The sequence below is a fragment of the Miniopterus schreibersii genome, assembly GCF_964146895.1.
Source record: "Miniopterus schreibersii genome assembly, chromosome: 10".
NCBI classification, from domain to species: domain Eukaryota; kingdom Metazoa; phylum Chordata; class Mammalia; order Chiroptera; family Miniopteridae; genus Miniopterus; species Miniopterus schreibersii.
In genome coordinates this window covers 50,707,461-50,722,656 of record NC_138110.1, presented here as the reverse complement: position 1 = coordinate 50,722,656, position 15,196 = coordinate 50,707,461, and the positions used below count along the sequence as shown (strand labels likewise).

Sequence of the window (15,196 nt, the reverse complement as noted above, 5' to 3'; positions counted from 1 at the left end):
GACTTCTTGGGTCCCCACACGAGCAGCAAATCTTCCCCTAGTCTGCCTGACCAAGACTAAGTCAAAGGTGGCTGGACAGCAAAGGAAACAGCAGTACATGGACGCTGTGGTTTGCCCACACAGCATGTGCTCACCCTCTTCCACAAAAAGCCCCGATTTTGGTGAGAAGGGTCCAGTCTGTCCCCCTCACTGGGCTTTTGGCCTGTGGGACAGTGATTGGTGGCAGGTTGGAGCACATGACACAAATCTAAGCCAATTAGAGATCCCTCGCTCAAGGTGACTGGTTCAGGTGTGAAGCACTTGACCCCAATCTCAGCCGATCAGAACACAATACTGCCCTGGTCACTGTCACTGGACCTTATCTTAGCCAATCAGAGCCTAACACTGCCCAGCTCATAGTGACTGGGGTAAAGCCCAAGTCCAAGCACATAAGAGGAAGGGAAACAGCGCAAGGAAAGGCCTCATGTCATTGGTTCAAGTAACAGCACGCGACTCAGGCCCAAATCATTCGTGGTCTCACATTCTCCTGGCCACAGATGGCCAAAGCCTGAATCGCCCTCAGGACTTCTGTCAGAGTTACTAGAAGAGAGGTTCACTCTTTCCCAATGTCCTTGAACTTCAGAGGGTGTGAGGCTAGAGTAACTACAGCCCTCTGCTACCACACTGAAAATAAAGCTGAACAGTAGGAAAGCAGAACTGACCAAGGGAGAAAGAGGCAGGATCCAGCCTGGCCCAAAGTCCACACTGTCCCAGACTTCTCAGCTACTTGAACTAACAAGTTTTGTTTTATGACTGAGCCAATCAGAGCCAATCTGTGATTTCAAATACGGCGAAAGGAGTGGAGTGCAGATCTTACCTTGAGGAGGAGGGGGTACTTGCAGATCCTCTGAATCGGAGACAGCAGGTATCCTTCCAGAGGGATGTCTGTGGTCTTCCGGCCTCCCAAAAGCATGCAGCTCTGCAAAGGGGCAGGATACATTCATTAAAATTCGCCAAGGACAGCAAAAGGATTGAGCCACCCTCAAACAGCCATGGGAAGCACTCTCAGAATGCAGCTACAGGCTTTAGAAGCAATTTAGCAATACCTAGGAAAGATGGAAATGTGCATCCAGAGTGGGGCAAAAGGAGGTTCACAGTCATTCATATGGGAAATACAATAACAAATAATAATACAAGAATAAACTCTGTGTTTTGCAAACTCACAACTACAAACCTACTTTTGTCCCACCCTGAATTCTACAGCCCAGCACAAAGCCTCCATCAGGGGTGAGCCAAATCCTGCCCTGTCCCTATTTTGGTAATAAAGTTTTATTGGAACACAGCCACATCCATCTGTTTACATATTGTCCACAGCTGTTTCCAAGTGATCATGGCAGAGCTGAGTAGTTGTAACAGAGACCACAGAGTCACAGAACCTGAAATATTTTGTATCTGGCCTTTCACAGACAAGTTTGCCAATCCCTAGTCTAAGGAAACTTTCACGTATACACACCAGGGAGACAAGAACCCAGACATTCAAAACTGCCTTGTTTGGAATAGCAAAAAATGAGAAGCAACCTAAATATCCATCAACTGAAGAATAGAAAAATACGTCTGCAGGAGACATACAGTAGTTCACTGCACTGTGGTGACAAGGGAACTAAAGCTACATAGAGCTACGTGGATGAACCTCAAAAACATACTTTTGAGAAAAAAACCACAAAGAATATGTATGGTATGAACCCATTTAAAGTTTTTAAAGGCACACAAAACAAAACTAGGCATTGTTTACAGAGAACAGGTCTGTAGTAACATATAAAGAACATATATGGGAAAGAAATAATACACTAAGATCTAGTGGGAGTTACCTCTGTGGAGGGAGGGTTACGACAGGATTTGGAAAATGAACCTGCAATCTTCAACTGTTACTGAGAAGGTTTTATATCTTTACCTGGAAGGTGGAGACATGAGTGCTGCCACAGGAATACCTATGTCTGGGCTTGCAGAGTAAAGACTACAACTCACCTGCCAGCTCCTGGCCACACCAGTCACCTCAATGTCCACCTGCAGCCACCCACATCAGTACTTCCTTCGTGCCAGCCCCCTTTCCTCTGCTCATTCTATACCCTCTGCCTAAAATGCTTTTAGTTCCCCCAATAATAACAAATATGTTATCATCATCCATAGCTAACACTGACCAAAAGTTTATGATATGCCCCAAAGGTCACTGACGGCTCTAATACTGACCACCAACTTCCCTATGAACTAAACACTATTATTATTCCCATTTCACAGCTCAGGCAAGGGTGGGGAAGGTTAAGTGTTTCTCCTCAAGGTGACCCCACACAAACAAGTGAGCCACAGAGGTGGGATCTATACCTAGGTGGGCTGATGAAGAGCCTGGGCTTGGAACCATGATGCCAGTCTACCCTTACCCTAAGCCCAGCATTCTTCGAGGCCAGCCCAGCCACCCCACCTCCTGGAAGCCTTCCCCATCTTCTCTCAACTCCTCAGACTCTTTCCTCCTAGCACCTCCATAGTAGGTTGTTTGTTCCACGTGGCTAAAAATCACGCGTAGGTATTGCCCTTTCCTCTGGAGAAGCTCCTCTTGAAGCCAAGCGGGCTCCAACTTGAGAATCCGTTTTTCTGGATGCCAGGAATCACAACTTACATGTCTGTGGTCCCCCACTATGCCCCTCACAGTCTGAGTCCAGAGGGTTGACAATGCACTCAATATATACATGACTGAATGAATGAATGAATGAACTAATGAATGAGCAAACTGCCAGCACATCCAGCAATGAACAGGTCTCAGCCTTCCTCCTCAACACCATGCTAGCAAACTGAAAATGAAATGGGACTCTTGGGAAAAGGGATTCCCATCCTATCTTTCATTCATTTTATAGATTCACATCGTGTGCTTACTGTGTGCTGGGCACCATTCCAAGCACTGGGGGAACTTCCCAACAAAACAGACAAATTCCCTGCTTTAGTCAGGTGAAAATAAAATCAGAGAACATTTACCATGTGCTCACCACACGCTAGGCACTGTGCCTCGTGCCTCACCTGTCGGTAAAGCTCATCCTCACGGCCCTAGGATAAGCATGGACCGTTGTCTCCCTATCGCAGATGGGTAAACTGGCACAGAGAGCACAAAGGACTGGTCCGAGACTCAGAGCTACTGCCTTTGAGGGACCTTAATGGCCCTTTTCTAGGAGAAGCAGAACCCCGGGGTCCTGGGGCCCTGCTGCGACGGGAGCTGCATGGCTCCCACCCTCACGTCTAACCCTGGCACAGATGGGGCATCAGGGCTGCGGCAGCTGGGAGATGCCAGGCCCCACACTGCTCACACTCAGGCCTTTGTCCTCAGAGCCAGAACTCCCCACAAGCTGCCCTGGTGATGTCAGCTCTGGGCAGAGAGAGGGGATCCTGGGAGTGGGGAAGGGCTTTACAGAAGCCCCCAAGGCTTGGCCAAAGAAAGGCCTGTCTCTTTGTCCAGAATCAAGGAGTTTTCACAGGACGGTCACAGCCAGCAACTATACTTCTCCCAAACACCCTAGATTGTTGTTTCCCTTTATTTTCATTTTTTAAAAAGAAAAAAAGCAAACATACACAGAGCTACCATTCACTATTCTATTAAGATTACACTCCAGGCACTATGGGAAGAACTTCTGAGAATTATCCCTTTAAACCCTCCTAATTCACAGAATTGATTCAGGTGAGGTGTCAACTTCCTCAGCTTCCCAGCCTCCTCTGGCAGCATGCCCTGCGCAGTCTTGGGTCCTCCTCTCTATCCATGCTCGTTCGTTCCCTGGCTGACCTCATCCAGACCCATCATCTTAACACCACCCTGTCTACTGACGGTCAGATTTATATCTCCAGACTGGCCCCTCCCTTCCCTTAACTCCAGACTCAAAGCTCTGATTCTCTGCCCAAATCCCCACCTGCATGTCTCCAAAATGGCCTTTTTAATTTTCTCTCTTACCTACTCCTAACCCAGCCTTCACCATCTCAGGAAACTTCAACTCCATTCTTCCACTTGTTTGGGCCCAAAACCCTGGAGTCATCTTTAACTCCTCTCGTTCAGTTACTCCCCCAAACCAACCATCCTGCAAATCAGTCAGCTGGACCCTCAAACCCTCTCTGATTCCAACCACCTCTTGCAGCACCACCACTGCCCCATCCTCACTACCATCATCTGCCTGCACTGTGGCAGCAGCCTTGTAGTGGGGTGAAGGGTGTCCCCCAAAATGCCACTCCCACCCAGAATCTCAGACTATGACCTAATTTGGAAATATAGTCTTTAAGGATACAATTAGTTAAATTAAGATGAGGCTATACTAGATTAGTGTGGGCCCTACATCATCTGACTCATGTCCTTATTAGAAGAGGAGAGGAAAAGAGAAAAAGGCCACGTGAAGAGAGAGGCAGAGATTGGAGTTATGCGTCCACAAGCCAAGGAACGCCTGAGGCCACCAGAAGCTGGCAGAGGAAAGACAGGACCCTGCCCTAGAGCCTTTGCAGGGAGCAGAGACCCCGCCACCAATGCCTGATTTCATCTTTCTGGCCTCCAGGACTATGAAAGAATAAATTCTGTTGTTTTAAACCACCCAGTTTGTGGTCACCGTTAACGGCAGCCCGAGGACACTTATACCAGTCCCCCTGCTTCCCTTGCTTCTGGCCTCACACTGCCAGGCAGCAGGCCTTTCAAAATGCAAATTAGTTCAAGTCATTCCTTTGCTCAAAACCCACCCAGGGCTTCCCATCGCACTCTGACTAAAATTGAATATTCTATTGAAAACACTGCCACATGCTCCAACATGCACAGATCTCGCAGACATTATGTTGAGCAAAGGAAGCCAGACACAAAAGCATCCTGTATAATTCCATTTGTGAAAAATTCTAGAGTAGGCAAAACTAATGTTTGGTAAGAGAATCAGCATCGGGGTTACCTCTGGATGCAAAGAGGGGCATGACGGAGAAAGGGGACAAGGAACCCTCCGCAATAAAGGGAATGTTCTAAATCCTGACCTTGGTGGAGGTTTCATGAGTATACACATAAGTAAATATTCATCATGCTGTGAGTACATTCAGCACATGAATGCTAGACTGCAATAGAAAAGCTCTGTAAAAATCTCAGATCCTCTCCATTATCAAATGCTCCTTCGTTCTCTAGCCTCACTTCCTTCCACTGTTCCTCTTACACTCTCCATTCCAGCAACCATGGCCTTCTTGCTATTCCTCAAAAACACTTCTACCTCTGGGCCTTTGCACTTGCAGTTCATCTACCTGGAAAGCTTTCCCCTCTAGACCCCTTGCCTCTCTCTCTTACTTTTATCCAGGTCTCTGCTGAAGTGTCACCTAAGACACCGTTTTCCCAAAGACCAATCTAAAATAGCAGGCACCACACTAATCCCTCAAAATAGCCCGTCATCCTTAACTTTATTTCCTGCAGAGAACTTAATGCCACATAGCATACCATGTAAGTCTCCCCTACTTGAATAGTCACTCCATAAAAGTAGGGGCTTTTCTTGCCTTGGTCACTGTTGTATCCCCGTACTTAGAAAGATCCCTACCACACAGTAGGTACTCAATAAAAAGCTGTTGAATGAATAAATGATCTCCATTTTACAGAAAAGGAAACAGAGGCACAGAAAGACAAAGTTCTCGCCCCATCTTTCAGCACAGCACAGCACATCATGAATGGAAAGCCAGATTCTCTCTGTTCCCAATGCCTTAATAGCCCATGATAGACATGAGATGGCACTTCTGCAGGTGGCCAAAAGTTGGGAGAAGCCAGCAAGGAGGGAGACAGATGGCATATGTGCTGGCACCTCACACGTCCTCCCCCTGCCCAAGCTGGCCCAGCCCAGCTGCTGCTAGAAAGAGGGCAGTTTGGCCCATCAGGAAGACTGCAAGAAAGAGAAGGAAGGACAGAAAATTTGAGGCCCTTCCCAAACCCCTGCAAACACCTGCTTCCCAAGACACAGTGGAGCCCCAGGGGACACCCCCGGAGGATGGGGCTCTGTGCCAGAGAGCCCAGAGCCTGGGTAGTATCACTAAGTGGTGCTGCCTGAAAGTCAACAGGTCAGTCACAGAAACACGGTCATGTGTGTGGTCTTACATGATATGACTTTATTTTTGTTTTTTGCCAAGACTCTTTTATGAAGCAAAACTGGAAACGTAAAGGCGCAGCTACCGGCAATAATGAAAAGCATCAGTCCCAAATGCTTGAAACACTTGCAACAAAAGTGGAAATCAGTCAACCAACCTGCCCTTCCTCAGATGCTCACTGGAAGCAGGCCAAGCAACATGAACTCGCGAGTGGAGGAAACAAACATTTTGAATCAAAATTCTAGAAATACTTTGTTGGAGACTGTGCATTAGAGAGAAGTGCAATTAAGAATTTTATTATATAGTTTAGCTCTCTGGAAATATGATTAACACTCCTTATGCCATGTCAGTTAACCGTTCTCCTTTTGTTTGCTGAATTCTGTATGTGCCGTAGGGAAAATAGTATGGGGGGGGGGGGGGACGACTGTGACTGAATGAGTAGGAGATTTAGAGATAAAAGACCAGGATTCAAACCCCTAAGAAGCTCAATCATTTTTCAAATATGTACTCTTAGAAAGTGGCTTAATATTTTGAAGTCATCGAAATCACCTTTGGCAAAGGCATGAGGTGTCCCCTAACATATTCTTCCACAGCAACAGGATTTTCAACTGGGCACATGGCTGCCCAGATAAAGCCTATGTTTCCCACCCTCCATTGATGTGAGCGGAAGAGATGTGAGCAGAAGAGATGTGTGCAGCTTCCTGTTGTACCCTTACAAGGAGAAAGGCGGCCCTTCCTTCTCACTCATCCTGCATCCCATTGAATGGGTAGAAGTGGGAAGAGGTCTTCTTAGGCCATGTCAATGAGGGCACACCCTAGGGCCTTGGCCTGTGACACTGGAGCCCCCAGACTGTCTGCATCACATTATGAACATGGGAGAGAAATAAATGCTTATCTTGTTTAAACCACTGTTAGTTGGGATGTCTGTAAAGCACACAAATGTATATCTTAACTCATACACAACAAAAAGGGGCTGGTAAAGCTCCAGGGAGATCACAAATGAGAACCCATTTTACACACACGTGAAGCTCTCTGCGGTTATAGGGAAGACCAGCACGGATGTCTATTCTTTGCCTGACCAACATCCATTCCCAACTTACTTCCACAAGTACAAACCAATTGTCCTTTAAGGGTCCACCACAACCTTAGGGCCTGTGATGTGTGTGGAGTTGACCCCGCCCTCCAGCTCCAAAAGTGACCAATCAGAGCCCCTACCAATCCCTCTATCTACAGCAACTGGCTCAGGGATAAGGTCTTGAGCCAATGAGCATCAGACCCAGGATTTTTGCCTTACTACTGGGAAAGAGAGTTATCTCTATCCTGGAGTCGCTCGGCTATGAGAGGGTATAAATGTGGAGTTGCTGGAGGCCACACTGACACCACGGGAGGAGAGCCTGCCTGGGAATGCAGCCAAGGCAGAGAAAAGCGAAGTCAAGAGACACATTCCTAACGACACCAACTGAACACCCAGGTGCTGCTGTGCCTAAAGCCCTCTCAGGTCTTAAAACTTCCCAGGAAAATGAACCAGTAAATTCGTCTTTTTTTTTTTTTTTTTTTTTGCTTAAGCCAATTTTAACTGGATTTCTTTTACTTCTTATTAAATAACCCAAATAATACAGTCATTACTACTATTGCAACCACTCTTGTTAGTCATTACTTTAACTAGGAACTGGCCAACTTGGCCCTAGGGCCAAATCCAGCCCTCTGCCTGTTTTTGTAAATAAAGTTTTATTGGAACACAGCCATGCTCATTTCTTTACATATTACTTATGGCTGTTTTTGTGTTATAACAGCAAAGTCAAGTCGCTTGACAGGCTGTATGACACACAAAGGCAAAAGTATTCACTCTTTGGCCCTTTACAGAGAACGTTTGGCGATCCCTGCTTTAGACAGATTACTCCGGCTGAGGAAGGGATCAGGCAGCATGGGTCAGCATGAAGGTATCAGCATGAAGCTCTCTCGTGCCTGGGGATGCACAAGACTGAAGCAAATGGAAGAGAGGGGCAGGGGTGATGGGTAAACTTACCAAAAGGAAGGCGCGCACGGTAGGGATCTTGTTCAGCTCCACAAGCAGCCGCAGGGCCTTCTCGTGGTTACTGCAATATTCCTCATACACACAGAACTTGTCCTTCTGCAAGACAAGGACAGAGCCTGAGACAGGTCACAGCAGGCAGGCAGATGCTCTGAGATGTGCTGCTGACTAGGCCTACAGGCCAGGGAAGAAAGGACTCTGAGAGAGAGACCCCAGACCCTGAGAGACTACAGAGCAGGAGGGATTTCGGGTATAAAGGGCTCCCACTCACTGCAGGTCTCTCCACTTCCACTTTTGCCCCAGTCCATCAGCCTGAGTAACCTTTGAGGAAGCAGCATGGCCCAGGGTCAAGTGTACAGACCAAAGCCAGATGGCCTGGGCTTGAACCCTGGCTCTGCATTTCCAGCTATGAACTTGAGCAAGTTACCTGTCCTCTCTGTGCCTTGGTTTCCTCACCTGTAAGCTAGAGTTAATAACAGTCCCTAACTCATGCGGTTGTTATGAAGATTAAAGGAGTTAAAAATGTGAGGGTTCAGCATGGAGTAAGTACTCAATGAATGTCCAATTGTACTATTAAAACACAAGCCAGACTGTGTCCTGCCAATGGTGGTCTATTACATTAGGAATGAAATCCAACACTTTATCAGACTTTCAAGGGTCAGACAATGTGGCCCTACCTTTCTCAGGCCTCATCTTACTGGCCTTCTATCTACTCCTTAAATCTGCCAAGCCTGTTCCTACCTCAGGGCCTTTGCACTTGCCATTCTTTCTACCTAGAACACTCTTCCCCCAAGGCCTGGCTCTTTCGCACCATTCAGGACTGCCATCTCCTCAAATGATACCTGGACCTAGCTAAATGACACCTGGACCAGGTGTTCTTATCATCCACCCATCTGCTTCATTTTCTTTATAGTGCTCTTACAATCTGGATTATCCAGGTTATTTGGTTATCAGTTGTCTTCCCACTGGCTGTCAGCTCCCTGAAGGCAGTGAATATGTCTGTCTTGTTCAATGAAGTATCCCCAGATCCTAGTACAATGCTTGGCACACAGGAGATCCTCAATGAATACTTGCTAAGCCCTGTATAGTATGTATGAACCAGAAGAGTCAACACAGGCTCCAGATTTGGGGGGAACAAGTAGATCTCTGGTGGCTACCACACAGCAGTGGCAGTCCTGAGCTAAAGGGGTAGTTCTGTTGACCTGCATATGTACCTAAGCCCAAAGCTGGACTCTTTCCAGCCCAGAGGTCACCCATGGGTCATCACATCTATAACCATCAGTCAAGGTTTCCGGGAGTGGAAGGGACAGGAGCCTTCTTAGCAGGAAGCTCTACACCAAGCATTCTCAGTTCCAAAAATCTCACAGAACGCTGCCTCCCAACTGGCCAAACCCCAAACAAGGATGTCCTGGGTAAGGTCACTGGGGAGGAAGGGCCTCCACCTTGGTCTGGCGGATGGGCAGAAGACCCCAAGCAGCAAAGGAAGGAAGAGGTGGGTCTGCAAAACAAGCAGCTCATCTTGTTTCTAAGCAAGCCCCCAATCATCCTGCCTATGGGTGGCTGCAGGAAAGAGGAAACCAAAGAGGAGAGAGAATGGGTTTCAGAATCAATCAGCTGCCCCAGCACACCAGTGCACTCTGGGGGCTCCGTGTGCACCATCTGAGCAGACGGCCTGAGCAGCAAAGTGCTCACAGCCACAGCGATGGCCAACACGAAGTGTGGCTGAGCACTTAGTGCGTGAATGAGGGTAAGCTCATTAACCCCTCACAATAACCCGACATGGTAATTACTGTAATTCGACATATCCACACATTGGAAAAACAAGGAAAAGGCATGAGCCCAGGGTCTCACACCTAGTGAAGGGGCATAACCAGGATTCAATCTCTCTTAACGTCCATGCCAACATCCAGCGCAAGGTCAGAGTATGGGATGGGGATAGGGATGGGAATGGGAGATAAAAGCTATGGGTACAAATCCTGATCCACAGATGCACGTACTAAGCTCTGAGGGGCACTGCAGCGTAATGAAGCGCACAGTGACTCTAGAACCAGACCACCTGGGATGGAAACCCAGCTCCATGCTTCCTAAGTAGTGGATGACCTTGGGCGAGCTGCCTCACCTACTTATGCCTCAATTCCCTCACCTATAAAATGAACACAATAGCAGACCCCCCACTTCTTGGGCTGCTGGAAAATTAAATAACAGTATAAGTAAAACAAGGAGAACAGTGCCTGGTACACAACAAACACAACATTTCAAAATACTCTAAAAGTATTAGCTACAAACACAAAATCAATCAATAAAATGAATCAATAGGGAAAAATACCAAAACAAACAATGCCACAATTATCCAAAGTGTACACATGTCAGGGACAAACAACCCTGACACAGACTCCAAAGAATCACCAAACGATCTGAAGCATCACAACACACAATCTACATGCTCCAAACGCCACCACCAATACTGGTAAGCACAGAGAAACACACTGAGTCACCAACTACAATCACCTCAACCAGTGTCTGCAACCCACTGAGACCCTGACACATTCATACACACAAGCGCAGGGAGGGAGAAGAGGGGACCCCAGCAACCCCCACGTTGCCCAAGCAGACCTTTTTTCTAATTCCACTTGTGTCCAATCAAGGCCAATGGAGATGGGTAAAAAAGAAGTCTGGACTGCAGGGGTTCACTCAGGCACAGGTAAAAAGATGTGAGGGAGGCTGCCAGACACATAATGTTTCAGAGCCTCTGCATTCCTGTCTATAAATTTTAGAGAATAATGACCTCTCCATAATAAAGTTGTTGTGAGAATTATCAGTTGAATTCATAGCAAGTGCTTAAAATAGTGCACAGCAAGTGCTCATTAAATATTAGCTATTACTATTGCTGTTATTGACATTGCGGCTATGATTACCATCATGATTTCAGCAAATTTATTATCCAATTGGTGAACTGGTCTATGACAGGGTGGAGCAGCGGATAGGTCGGTTTGATGGCAAAAAAAAAAAAAAAAAAGACAGGCAGAGTGAGGACAAAGGGAGCTGAGTCAACTCATAGGTCTGGAAAAGGCCACCAGGGGAAGGCACCAGGCAGTCTTTGAGAAATATGGTGGGCCTTAGAGCCCGTGTGTCTTCTCATTTGGGCACTGTCCATCTCCCTCCATCTACCTCCTGCACTGTGAGCTCCAGGGGGGCAGGGTTTGCTGAGGTCACTTCTGTGGTGCCAGTAGAAACTGAAGTCCCCAGCAGAGTGCAGGCATTGTGACTATTTGATGAATAAAAGCAAGAAAGCAGAGGGAGGAACTGAGAAAGGCCTGAAAGCCCCCAAACCAGCCCCGCACTCCTTCTAGAAGACCCTGGTCCACCACAACCACACCCCGGCTCTTCATCAGAACATTTGTTGTTTTACCCACCCAGCACCCATTTTGTTCTGGTCATAGCTCCTAATTCTTCCCTGAGGAACCTCCTCTACACTCAGAGCCCACTGACCCCAGTCCACTCTCAGGCGCCACAGGTGAGCCTGTCACTCAGGCCAAGCCAATCAAAGAGATTCCTGTCCTGGCAACAGTGGTCCAAACTGAGCCAATGACATCTCTCAAGGACTCATGCTAAAACCAATGTGAAGAAAGGCTCTCTTTGAACTGTTGCTGCTGAGCTATCAGTGTCAGCCTGAAACACTGAGGGCCACCTCCGTCAGCACCTGAGGCATCCACCACTTACCACCCCTCAAGAATGAAGTCAATACAGAGGAAAGCAGAGCTCAGAGATACAGACAGACCAAGTGCTGAAAACATCATAGGGGGTCCTGGATCCAGCTATGCCTGAAGCCAACACACTCCTGAACATTTCATTTATATGAGCTATACAGTCTATTTTGGTTTAAGCCTATCTGAGTTAGTGTTTTTGTCACTTGCAGTAAAGACAGTCCTAATACATGCACACTCCGAAAAGGACAAGAAAATGAAAAAGTGGACCCAAGCCTGGTGACGTGACAGAGTCTCCCTATCCATCTCTATCAGTGCTGTGAAGGATTTGGGCCAGAAAGCAGAGACAAATCTGTTTATTGTCATATGCCAACCCCAATTAATGGGTACTGCCGGCTGGGACACTGGTGAGAATTCTGGAGCCCCCAGGGGGCACAGAGACAGAATACTCTCATTGATTAGCGATGTCTGCCACAGATGCCGGACAGGGAATAAGTGATAAGATCGCCACAGCTGTGTCATTCCTTATCCCGTGAGTCCCTTCTCTGACACCCTGCAATGTCATCCTCTCCTTCAGCCTGTAAAAAGGGCAGAGACCAAGGCTTGAGGCTTGGAGAAGTTAAATTTGGCAAATGACAACACCCCTCTTCAAAACCAAGCCCAGTTCCATCACTCCCATGCCCTTTCATTGAGTCCAAACCCAGCTGGTCTCAAGCCCGAGACCCTGCAAACCTGGAAATGCTGCTTTTGACAGCTAAGAGTCCAAGTGTTCAATTTCATCCTATGGGCCCCACATGGGCTTTGATTGTTTTGCCAGGAAGAAACAAACAGTTGTGCACACATACAAATGGTGGGTAGGGAACGTGTGGCTGCGGGTTTGGGCTGTGATGGAGGGGAAGGGGCCAGCTGCCAGCTGGGGACAGCTGGGTAAGAGGGTCTGGGCCCCCAGAGAGGACTCAAGGAATGTCAGAGGTGGTGGCTGCTGTCCACAGTACCTGGGGGGTGACACTGGCTCCACGGAGACCATTTGCTCTGAGCCACTCACTTCACACCCTGAAACACTGAGACTTGGCAAAAGGGAGGAGCTGACCATGGGACATCTCTGGTGGGAAGGGAAGTATGAGATCCCAGTCTCACTTTTGCAATGTTTCCCCAACCTATCCACACAGCTGCAGGGATCTCAGTAACTCAGACCACACCCCTTCCCTGCTGAAAACTCAGAATAAAATCTCCACAGGCTCTGGCCCCCATGACACCCCTGACTTCCTCCATCGCTCCTTTGCTCTGGACACCATGGCCTCCCTGCTCCCACCCCAGGGACCCTGCCCTTCCCCCAGATCATCCCATCTCACCTCCCCACAGAGACCCACCCTGACCAGGGTTCCCAGAGAAAACACAAGACACTCAGTTAAGTGAATGAAGAAATAACTTTTAAGTATAAGTATGTCCCAAATACTGCATGAGACATACTAAAAATGTATTTGTCATTTACCTGAAAGCCAAATTTACTCAGCTGTCCTGGCTGTTTTAACTTGCTAAACCCAGCCACCTGTCCCTAACTTCCCAATGTCAGCCGACCTTGAGTCAAGTCACTCCCTCTCACACCTACATTTACGTTCTTCACCACCTATGTCTCCATCTGAAACGACTGCCTCTGTTATTAACTCCCTCACCCTCCGCTTCTCTGGTCTATGAGCCTCATGGCAGTAGGGAGCAAGTTTGTCTTATTTAGGGCAGCATCCTCGGGGCCTAGTATTGTGCCTAGCACACAGTAGGTGCTTAGTATGTATTTCAGGAGACATTACCATATAAGAAGGTGAAAAACACAAACCCTGGAGCCAAACTACATGGGCTCAAATCCTGGCTCCATTTCCTGGCTGTGTGAGGTTGCACCATGGCTTAACCTCTCTCGGCTTGTTTCCTCGTCTGTAAAGTGGGTATAACAATACCTACTGTTTAAGGTTGTTGGGGAGTTTTAATGAATTCATACACACATAGCACTGAGAACAGGGCCTGGCACCAAGAGAATGTTTGCTCAGGGCTAGCCTGTGATCATGTCAGCAGCAGTGGCTGGGTCTGGGGTGAGGGAGTGAGGGATTCTCCCACTGTTCCACTGACGGGGTGGAACCCACCATGGGCTGGTCTGTCAGCCAAAGCCCACTGGGTCTGATGCTGCCCTTTCTCTCCTGAGAGCCTGTCCGCAGAGCTCTGTACCCAACTACCACTCCAGCACCTAGATGCCACCTCGGCAGGGAGTGAACAAACCTGCGCAGGAGGCTGGCCTGAAGACCCTGCCCTGGGGTTGTGGTGGACTCTGGGATGAGCCACATGGGCCCCATCAGGACCAAGGCACCCACAGCCCCACTGAGTTCCTCCCCGGGAACTGCCGTGGGCTGAGGCTTTACACACACTCCCAGGACAGTCCACGTCCAGGGACTGGGCAGTGCAGGGTACAAAGGCCCACCGCTATTGCTGCAATCTGGGAAGACATGAAGCCACCCCGGCTTGAGTTCCTCCTGGTGGGGACTGTGCAACCTCTCCTTCAGCTGCTTCCAACCCCCTGCACGTAAATCTCCAGCTTCCAGAAACTCAGCCTATAGCAGTGGCTGCTTATGAAAAGTAGTCAGTGCACTCCTCCATGTGCATGGGAAAGAGGGGGTGACAATTTTCAATTAAAATGATGGTTCTAACTTAAAAACACTGAATCACACACAGAGAAAGGTGATTCCTTTTTCAATTGTTCCAGTTACCTCAGGGGGGGGTCTCGGCTCAGTGTGATATGACTCAAACACCATCTAACCCTGTTTATCTCCCCTTTGATCGAAGCTGGGCAGGCCTCAGGCTCAGAAACCCAGGTGGGGAGTTTCTAGACAGAATGCGGTAACTCAGTTTGGTTTCTATTGCATTCTTTTTATGGTTACCTTCTATTTATAGCAATCATTTTCCATTTCCAATGATGATGCAAATTTCCCTTTTTAAATGGAATTTAAGTTTTTTTTAAGAAAATCTATTTCTTAAATGATAAAACAGATAATATGAAGGGTACCCAGATACAGCAGAAATTACAGTGTGTGAATCAGTGAAGTCTGGCTTTGCCATTAGGAGGGTTCAAATCCCAGCTCTTCCACCTATACAGTCATGACCTTGGACTTAACCTTTCTCTCAGGTTGCTTGCCTGTTGAGTAAGCTTAGGACTGGATGCTATTCTTGATGCAAGGACAGATCAGTGGGCCGACGCTCTAACCACTGAGTACACCAGTCAGGGCAATAGCATCCAACATTTACTGAGCACTTACCATGTGCCAAGAGCTGATCTGAACACTCTCCTTACATTAGTTCACTCGATCCTCAACAACATCACAGGTAG

The 15,196-nt window shown here is 47.8% G+C and overlaps 1 protein-coding gene across 1 annotated transcript in view; it reads right to left on the bottom strand.

Annotated features, from left to right (window-relative positions):
• PREX1 (phosphatidylinositol-3,4,5-trisphosphate dependent Rac exchange factor 1) overlaps nt 1-15,196 on the bottom strand; it is a 158,926-nt gene that overhangs the window by 74,488 nt on the left and 69,242 nt on the right. Inside the window, exons 4-5 of the mRNA XM_081150139.1 lie at nt 8,120-8,224; nt 857-958 (exon numbers count right to left, since the gene is read on the bottom strand). Coding sequence (XP_081006265.1) covers nt 857-958; nt 8,120-8,224 — 207 coding nt within the window. The remainder of the gene's footprint in view (nt 1-856; nt 959-8,119; nt 8,225-15,196) is intronic.